The sequence below is a fragment of the Onychostoma macrolepis genome, chromosome 25, assembly GCF_012432095.1.
Source record: "Onychostoma macrolepis isolate SWU-2019 chromosome 25, ASM1243209v1, whole genome shotgun sequence".
Lineage (NCBI taxonomy): Eukaryota > Metazoa > Chordata > Actinopteri > Cypriniformes > Cyprinidae > Onychostoma > Onychostoma macrolepis.
Window position 1 is genome coordinate 2,521,990 of NC_081179.1, and position 9,446 is coordinate 2,531,435.

The 9,446-nt window shown below is 34.5% G+C and overlaps 1 protein-coding gene and 1 long non-coding RNA gene across 2 annotated transcripts in view; one reads left to right on the top strand and one right to left on the bottom strand.

Moving 5' to 3' along the window:
• itga11b (integrin, alpha 11b) overlaps window positions 1–5,795 on the bottom strand; it is a 52,254-nt gene extending 46,459 nt beyond the window's left edge. Inside the window, 1 exon segment of the mRNA XM_058766763.1 lies at window positions 5,593–5,795. Within this exon segment, the coding sequence (XP_058622746.1) occupies window positions 5,593–5,641 (49 nt within the window). The 5' untranslated portion in view covers window positions 5,642–5,795.
• LOC131534108 (uncharacterized) lies at window positions 4,146–6,038 on the top strand. The gene is made up of 4 exons (XR_009269316.1): window positions 4,146–4,339; window positions 4,478–4,612; window positions 5,683–5,828; window positions 5,902–6,038. It is a non-coding gene; the product is annotated as an uncharacterized LOC131534108 (long non-coding RNA).
• The last annotated feature ends 3,408 nt before the right edge of the window (window positions 6,039–9,446 follow it).

The following is a 9,446-nucleotide window of genomic DNA, read 5'->3' on the forward strand; positions in this document are numbered from 1 at the left end:
TCTATGAAACCACAATAATGGAGAAGACTGCTGACTTGGCAATGATCCAGAAGACGAACATTGACACCCTCCACAAAGAGGGTAAGTCACAGAGGGTCATTACTGAAAGGTGTGGCTGTTTACAGAGTGCTGTATCAAAGCATATTAAATGCAAAGTTGACTGGAAGGAAGAATTTGGGTAGGAAAAGGTGCACAAGCAACAGGGATGACCGCAAGCTTGAGAATACAGTCAAGCAAAGCCGATTCAAACACTTGTGAGAGCTTCACAAGGAGAGAACTGAAGCTGGAGTCAGTGCATCAAGAGTCACCACGCTCAGACATCTTCAGGAAAAGGGCTACCAAGCCACTTCTGAACCAGAGACAATGTCAGAAGCATCTTAACTGGGCTGTGGAGAAAAAGAACTGGACTGTTGCTCAGTGGTCCAAAGTCCTCTTTTCAGATGAAAGTAAATTTTACATTTCTTTTGGAAATCAAGGTCCCAGAGTCTGAAGGAAGAGTGGAGAGGCACAGAATCCATGTTGCTTGAAGTCCAGTGTGAAGTTTCCACAGTCAGTGATGATTTGGGCTGCCATGTCATCTGCTGGTGTTGGTCCACTGTGTTTTCTGAAGTCCACAGTCAACGCAGCCATCTACCAGGAAATTTTAGAGCACTTCATGCTTCCTTCTGTTGACAAGCTTTATGGAGATGCTGATTTCATTTTCCAGCAGGACTTGGCACCTGCCCACACTGCCAAAGGTACCGAAAGCTGGTTCAATGACCTGTGCTTGATTGGCCAGCAAACTCGCCTGACCTGAACCCCATAGAGAATCTGTCCCAAACAGGACAAGAGGAAGGTGAGTGACACCAGACCCAACAATGCAGATGAGCTGAAGGCCACTATCAGAGCAACCTGGGCTCTCATAACACCTGAGCAGTGCCACAGACTGATCGACTCCATGCCACGCCGCATTGCTGCAGTAATTCAGGCAAAAGGAGCCCCAACTAAGTATTGAGTGCTGTACATGCTCATACTTTTCATTTTCATACTTTTCAGTTGGCCAAGATTTCTAAAAATCCTTTCTTTGTATTGGTCTTAAGTAATATTCTAATATTTTGAGATACTGATTTTTGACTTTCATGAGCTGTAAGCTCTAATCATCAAAATGAAAAGAAATAAACATTTGAAATATATCAGTCTGTGTGTAATGAATGAATATAATATACAAGTTTCACTTTTTGAATGGAATTAGTGAAATAAATCAACTTTTTGATGATATTCTAATTATATGACCAGCACCTGTAGTGTTTATTACTTTTATTTTTTAAATACAAATTTCATTTAAATTTTTAAGTTTTTGTGATTTTTAATGCACTTTATATTTGTTTGTTTTTTTATTTATAATTTTTTTATTTCAGTTTTAGTATTTCAGTTCACCTTCAATTTTTTTTTTTTTTTTTTTTTTAGTTAAGGCAACATTTTGCATTTTCACCTTTTTTTTAATTACATTTTTCATCTAATATTTCTATTTTATTTTATTTCAGCTTTATTTCAGTTAACAAAAAAATATTTTGAGTAGTTTTAGTTTTAGTAGACAGTAGCAACACTGGTTGTATTGAAACCAGACTCCTATCTTGGGGAATATGAGGTAAAGCGGTTGTGAAGTCAGCCAAGATCTGTGGCTAAATTACAGCCAGTTTACAATAGTAATGACTATAGCGAATATTATGAGCTCAGATGCTCTGGATTCTTGAGAAGATCTGGTGACATTAGAGTCATTTTTCATGTGTGATTCATGGTTCACATGTGTTTTAATTCAATTTTAATTTGAAAAAAAAAAAAACTTGCCCCTTTTAGACTTGCACTCAATTCATTTACTAACTGCTCATTTTCTTAAAAAACTAACTAACACTATCTTCTCTATTCTTTTTGTATTCTGTCTATTTGTTTTCTTTTATTTATTATACAATTAACAAAAACAAAAAGGCCTTTAACACTAGCTTGCTCTATTGTCTTTCTATTCTATCTGTTTTCTTTTTATTTATTAGATCATTAAAACCAAAAAAAAAAACTTACTACATATACTGCATTAAGCTAACTGAGACTTGTTATAGCGCTTGCGTATCACTGCTCTTTTGTTGATTTTGATTGCTTCCATTGTCCTCATTTGTAAGTCGCTTTGGATAAAAGCGTCTGCTAAATGACTAAATGAAAATGCAAATTCAAACAGAAGCCCCAGCATTTCTTAGATCATTTATTATTCTGTCTGGATAGGTTGTTGATGTTTTTTTTTAATGCTGGGTTCAGCTTGTTGGGTCATTTTATTGGGTTATTTTTAATATTTTTTTTACCCAGGTGCTGGGTAGTTTTTCTGTAACTAAGTTGCTGAGTTACAGTCAGACTGTGGGCTATCTGAGTCCTCTTCAGGAGAGAGAGGTTCTCAGCGCCGCGGCCAATTTGGTGCACTTTTTATGCCTTTTATGCCTTTTTATGTCTAAAATGTTTGTTTAAATGTATGTAATATTGTAAACTATGCTGTATTCACCCAAATAAATTCAATTTGTCTTGTATTTTGTCCATGTGTTCTTGCATAATAATATATATATTTTAATTACCAGTCCATTTTAAGCCAGCAATACAATAAATTTTAAGCAATAGTTGACTTAAATAAAACAAGTTGGGTTGTTTTTAACCCAGAATTTTTTTTTAGAGTGTACTGTATTAAAATACATATATATTTTGGGTAAAATGCATACTTTTTAATTGCATTGAACCATTTGTATCAATACTTTTTCTGTTATGTAAAAAAATAAAATAAAATAAAATATTCCAATTTAAAATCACTGAATAATTTTCTCAATACGTTTAATTATTTAATAAAATATAATGAAAGTATAACCTATTTTCTCCAGCTTCATCTACCAGATTGTTGCACTGCATAATGAAGGATACCTGCAATGTTGCCTTAAAAATTGACAAAAATTAGATTCTTTGCATCAGGACTGCACTTATGAAGCTTTAAAATGCGTCAGCTTTGGGAAAAGAGCTACTGAAACCAAACTTAAGTTAAAGTTTTAGCAAAACCAGCATGGCTAGACTGGCAGACCTGCTAAAACCAGTTTAGTTAGAGGTTTTTTGTATCTGTGTTACAGAAAATATGTGGATTTATCTCGGCTCCTTCAGACCGGCTCTGGCTTGGATGAGAAATGAATCGACGACCAACACTTCGGGCCAGAAATGAACCAGACATTACACTCACATGGCAAGTGACTGCGTAAGATTCCAGCATGGGAAAGTCGTCACCAAAGGTTTCTGGGAAAGCTCTTAAATTTGAATTATTGAACAGGTGGCACTTCTGACTCATCCAGGTCTCTAGAAATGGCCCAGATCCCTCTTTAAATGTAATTTTCTAGTGTTTTTGCACCTGTTTTATGATCCAGCAGGTGAAAATCCCAAGTCTAATCACTTAATAAAGTAACAGCACACCTATCCTCAAGACTCGACACGACTGTGAAATCCAAGCACATAAGAGGGCATAATTAGGTCAGTATCTCAAAAGTAAATATTGGAAAAAAAACTCTGTCTGAGGAAAAAACAAACTGTGGTTTTGATTAAGCTGAAAGTAGGTTAAAATCTGTCAGATGGATGTTATTTTCTCCTCATTACTCATGATATCATGGTATAAACAGGCCCAGACACTTCCGGTGTCATCAGCCAATCAGATCGCTGATCAACGTGGCGACTTAAACGAAGGGAAACATCTCTGTAAGCATTTAAATTTAATGCATCACAGTGACATTAATAAATATGCTCCTTCCTTCACATGTGTTTTGAACTAAGGATTATGCCACTTGTCATTAACGGGTGGAGAGCAGGAGTTGGGTCCTTTTTCCAAAGCATTCCTCAGAAATATCTTGCCTCAGACGTACTTTTTCCACATTGGGTCTATTGTTTTTAAATGACAGTATTTTAAGAGCTCATGTTACTCAGAGACGCACGTAAACAATGTAATAAATCTGCGCCCTCTGCTGGACGCCACACGCAAACACAGCGCTAAAAGAAAGATGTACGTTGCTGTAAAGTTCCTGCAAATAAATCATGCATTACTGAATGGCTATTTTTTCGGTTTTATTCTTTCTGACTCGCCATGTATGCTAATTAAGAAAATTAAGGAATGTAGCTAAAAAGGTTTGACTTTATTGTTACGAATTGCAAATATTTAAAATGTTAAATGCATTTTTAAAGATTATGAATAGTGTCTTGGAACCCTTTTGGAAGCCACTGCTCTTGGAGATCCATCCAGCTGAAGTTCTGGCAGGTCTAGATTGGATCGATCTGTATTTATGAGCTAAGACTTGAGGTAACCACTTCTCAGCTCATTAAAAAAAATCCCTTACGGCATATAAATATATCTGGGGATTCAGTTCGCCAGAATTGATCTTCTCTGCGTGCATTTATTGTAATCGAACCCATGTATGACATGTGCCCTCCTGTGTAGGTCCATTAGATGAGCAAGTGTGTAAGTGGATCCAGATTGTGTGTTTGATCCAGGAACTAGATCCTGCTCATAAAAGTCCATCTGGATGAAGGTCACATAGTTCCATAGAGTTATCAACCTGACGTTCCCAGAGCGGTAAGAGACCCCGCTAACAAAAATGTGTTCTAAGAACGTTTTGTTAACGTTCCATTTAAGTTTTGGAACGTTTAAGATGTTTTAAAACGTTTTTGCTTGATTATGCAAGCATTATGGAGCGTTACATTGTATCACGTTACAACAATTTGGTGTTACTTTTGAATGTTCTTTGAACGTTCTGAAACAAAAAAAGTAGCATTTAAAAAAAGATTAGACGGACATCCAACTAAAACGTTTCAGGAAAGATGAAAAAAAAAAAAAACGTTCCATGAACAATGTATAAATAATGTTTTTGTGCTGAAGTTTTGAAAACATTATTAAAGACCAATTAACTTTGAAGGAACGGTCTGTTTATGTAAGAATGTTTGTTCATAACTTAGAGAGAACCTTGGCAGAACGTTCTGAGAACGTTCCCTGTTATTTGGGATTCACTTTATTGAACATGATATCAACTCATATGATAAGCCACAAGCAACTTTTGCAAAAAAAAGTATAAATATAAATACAATACAGCACATTTCAGAACTTCAAAGCTTAGAATTTTTGAGTTTCATCATGCTTGTTAAATAAAAATAACCCACTGAATATCTCAAAATAGTATTCTAGCCAGCAGTAAGATCAATAAAGAGCAAATCAAGACTTTTGCCTAAACATCCACAGGTTTCTCCTGAGTAATCTCACATCTGTCTCCTCTAGAGTTTCAGACCTCAAGAATATCTCAGACTGCACCAAGATCTCAATGTAAGCTCATGAAATAATCCGAGCACGTTCACATTCATTTTACAGTGCTCTGTTCTTAACTAGTGACACATTTGCAACTGTTTCTCACGAGGAACCCTGAAAGAAAACCTAGAACCAAAAATCATCTTATTTGAGATTTAATCAGATTTATCTCACTTGTGGAGCCCTCAAAGTCTAAGCGCACTGACAAACATGCTTGCGTAAGCTCACACACCCCCTTTACACTCACACACACTCACCTGGCATCAGAGCTGCGACGCACAGCAGAAAGATGCAAGTGTACTCCATACGTTCATACGTGAATCGGTCAGTGTCTTTGTGTGTATCAGGTCCTCACAGCAAGAGCAGACAGTCGGGTCTGATCGAGTCCTGAACCGCAGCAGAACTACATCTGAGAAGGAGGAGCTGACAGCTGCCTCGAGGAGGAGGAAAACGGGGCGACCGTCCTCAAACACAGAGAGAGAGTTTGGAGCAGGTACCTACCTGACTTCTCCTGTAGTTTCCCACATACTTTACTGCTCTTAAAGCTGCTGTATCTCTCTCTCCAGACGTGTAGCTGTGGAAAATGAAGTTCTGCGGCTCTCTGGACTTCACATCGGTCGGAAAACACAACACACGTTGCAGCCAGAACTTAACGGACTTCAATAGCATGGTGATTTCCACTCCATGCACTCTTTAAAAACCCCAAGAAATCAAAATTGTGGCTGTGTGTTTATTCTCTTGTGGCGTCAAGCTTTAAAACACATACTTTGGGGAGTTTTGAATCTATACACTTCATGCATTAATGCACCACAGGTGAGTAGGGTAAAAAAAAAATCTAATTTTAAGCAAACTTATAATACTTGTAAAAAGAAGAAAAAAGAAATTGCAATTACTTTTTTTAACAAGTTTTTAAAATTTTTCCAGAAAATTTAAGTTTAAATAGTGATGCATAATCGAATTAAATATGCACTCATTTGCTTACATTTCCAGAATATAATATAAAATTCTTGTTTGATTGAGTTAAAAGTTTTTCTGAGGGGATTTTTGATATCTATTTTTATCACTCAATTAATCAGAAAATACTGTCATCAGCCAGAAAAAAAAAAAATAATTCACCATTAATTTTTTATAGATATGAATATTGATATGAATAAAACTGCAAAGTTTGGTGTATGTTAGTGCTACTAAAGTGCAGAAACAAACTGACTTTGAGAAAACTGCCTTTAAAAATATGTATTGTATTTTAAATTTGCAGATGCAAATATAATAAAATAATAAATAATAATAAAATCAAGCAAATTATACATGAACAAACCCCTCTATAAAAACCTTCGGAATATAGATAGGAATAAATCTGTAAATTTCGGTGTAGTGCTGAAGTGGAGAAACAAACTCATTTTGAGAAAACAACTTTTAAAGATATGTATTGTTATTGAAATCTACAGACGCCAGTAGATTAAAGTGCAAAAATACACTTAAAAGTGAGCGGTGCATGGAAAACCAATGCTTTTTTTCCCTGAAAGCGTCTTGCTTCAAGCTAAAACCTTTGAACCAAAACAATGCAATGATTAGTTTGTGGTATGGTTTGTCAAATGTGGGAAACCAAAGTAAACAGATGAATATCCTGGAAGCTGGTGAGGGGGATATAAAACACCGACCGCACCAAAGATGCTGCTGATTAGCCGCTCACCTTCATGCAGTGACTCAGTGCGCTCGAGAGACTCCAGACGTGACAAGGTGTTTGATACGCCAGAATAACAAAGCAGGAGCTGATTAACTGCAGACAAGGTCTTTGCCGTAAGTCTCAGAGGAATTAACTTCCAGTTCACTGGAAAACTGAAGTTCAGCCATCATTTACCCACGCTTGTGTCATTTCAAACTGTATGAGTTTCTTCTGTGGAATACAAAATATGTAGGTGTCAAGGTCCTGAAAGGACATTAAGGCACCATGAAAGTATTCGGGAATCTCCTGAAGTCATCTGATAGTTTAATCTGAGGAACAGACACTAATTTATATCAGAATTCAAGGTTTTTATTGTGTTTGTTTTTTTGTTCTTTTATTATTATTTTTTTTTTTATAGTTACTGTTCTCACCTTTCATTGTTTGGATATTTTGTGTTACACAGAGAAAGAAAAATGATATATATGTGACCCTGGACCACAAAACCAGTCATAAGGGTCAATTTCTCGAAATTGAGATTTATACATCATCTGAAAGCTGAATGAATAAGCTTTCCAGTGACGTACAGGACAATATTTGGCTGAGATACAACTATTTGAAAATCTGGAATCTGAGGGTGCAAAAAAAAAATCAAAATATTGAGAAAATCGCCTTTAAAGTTGTCCAAATGAAGTTCTTAGCAATGCATATTACTAATCAGAAATTAAGTTTTGATACATTTATGCTAGGAAATTTACAAAATATCTTCATGGAACATGATCTTTACTTAATATCCTGATGATTTTTGGCATTAGAAAAAAAGAGAGAATTTTTTTCAATGAAAATTGATCATTTTGACCCATACAATGTATTGTTGGCTATTGCTACAAATATACCTGTGCTACTTATGACTGCTTTTGTGCTCCTGGGTCACATATGTTAAATAATTATACTATATTATATATACTCTCTATGTTTTCAATTTGTATCTTATTCTTATTTTTCTGTCATATAAACTTCCATTCAAAAGTTTAAGATTTTTAATGTTTTTAAAGAAGTCTCTTCTGCTTATCAAGGCTGCATTTATTTGATCAAAAATACAGTAAAAACAGTCATATTGTGAAATAATATTAGAGTTTGAGATAACAGTTTTCTATTATAAAATACTTTAAAATGTAATTTATTTCTGTGATCAAAGCTGAATTTTCAGCATCATTACTCCAGTCTTCAGTGTCACATGATCCTTCAGAAATCATTCTAATATACTGATTTATTATGTTTTAATTATATTGTATACTTATTATGCCCCCCCGCCCCCGCACATTTTTAAATATAAGCTAGTTAAAATCATTTAAAAATCTATGATTGCTGTAAGACAACACTGCATAAAACATTACAACTTTGAAAGAAAATATCTTAAATATGATATTTTATCACTTGTTAATACTATAGTAAATAGTAAATACTATAGTGTTTTTGAACCACATTGTAAAAAAAAAAAAAAAAAAAAAGTTGAGCCAACTTAAAATTTTAAGGCAACCAGCTTCAGCAGATTTTTGAGTTTTCTCAGCTTGTCGTTTTAAGTTTATACAACAAAAAATTTGAGAATTTCCCACAAAAATAAGTTGAGCAAACTCAAAAATCTTCTGAAGCTGGTTGCCTTAAAATTTAAGTTGGCTCAACTTTTTTATTTATTTTTTTACAGTGCATACTATAGTAAAGTACTTGAATTCATTTGTTGTGTTAATTCTATTGATGCTGTGGTAATATAACAACTATAGTAATATAAACAAATGACTTTACCCAATACTGTACTAAGTTTTCTACAACTATAGAGTATATTATACTACAATACACTACAGATTACTGTAGTAAAAACTACAGTATAGTATTTATTACAGTTTATCAGTTCACTATAGTTAATACTACAGTATGCTGTAGCATTCATTAACAAAGTGTTGTAAATATTATAATATATACAGTGTAACACACTTTACTATAGTATGGTTCAAAAACACTATAGCATTTACTATAAATTACTATAGTATTTTTCATGTGGGATATATCTTAGTGTTGTTGTCTTGTTTTAAAGATTTTTAGATATTTTAATTAAAAAAAAAAAAAAAAAAAAGACCAGTTAAAAAATGTATTTTTTGCATTTGCCGAAACAAAAAGTGATTAAAAAACTGGAGCACAAATGTGAAAAGAAAAGCTGGAATATGGATTAGCAGAAGTCAGGCCACTGTAAACTTTTAAATATAGACTTAGTGGGTGTGATTCAGCTAATAATGTTCACAGCCAAAAACTGCTGCAATTAAACCTGCATCAAATTAACTCACCCAAACCTCAAAATGAATCAGACGTGCTAAAATAACATCTAGCGGCCACATCAAACAGAAGTGAAGTCAGTCTGAATCATGAGGTCATCTGTGTGTTTATTACAGTAAATCC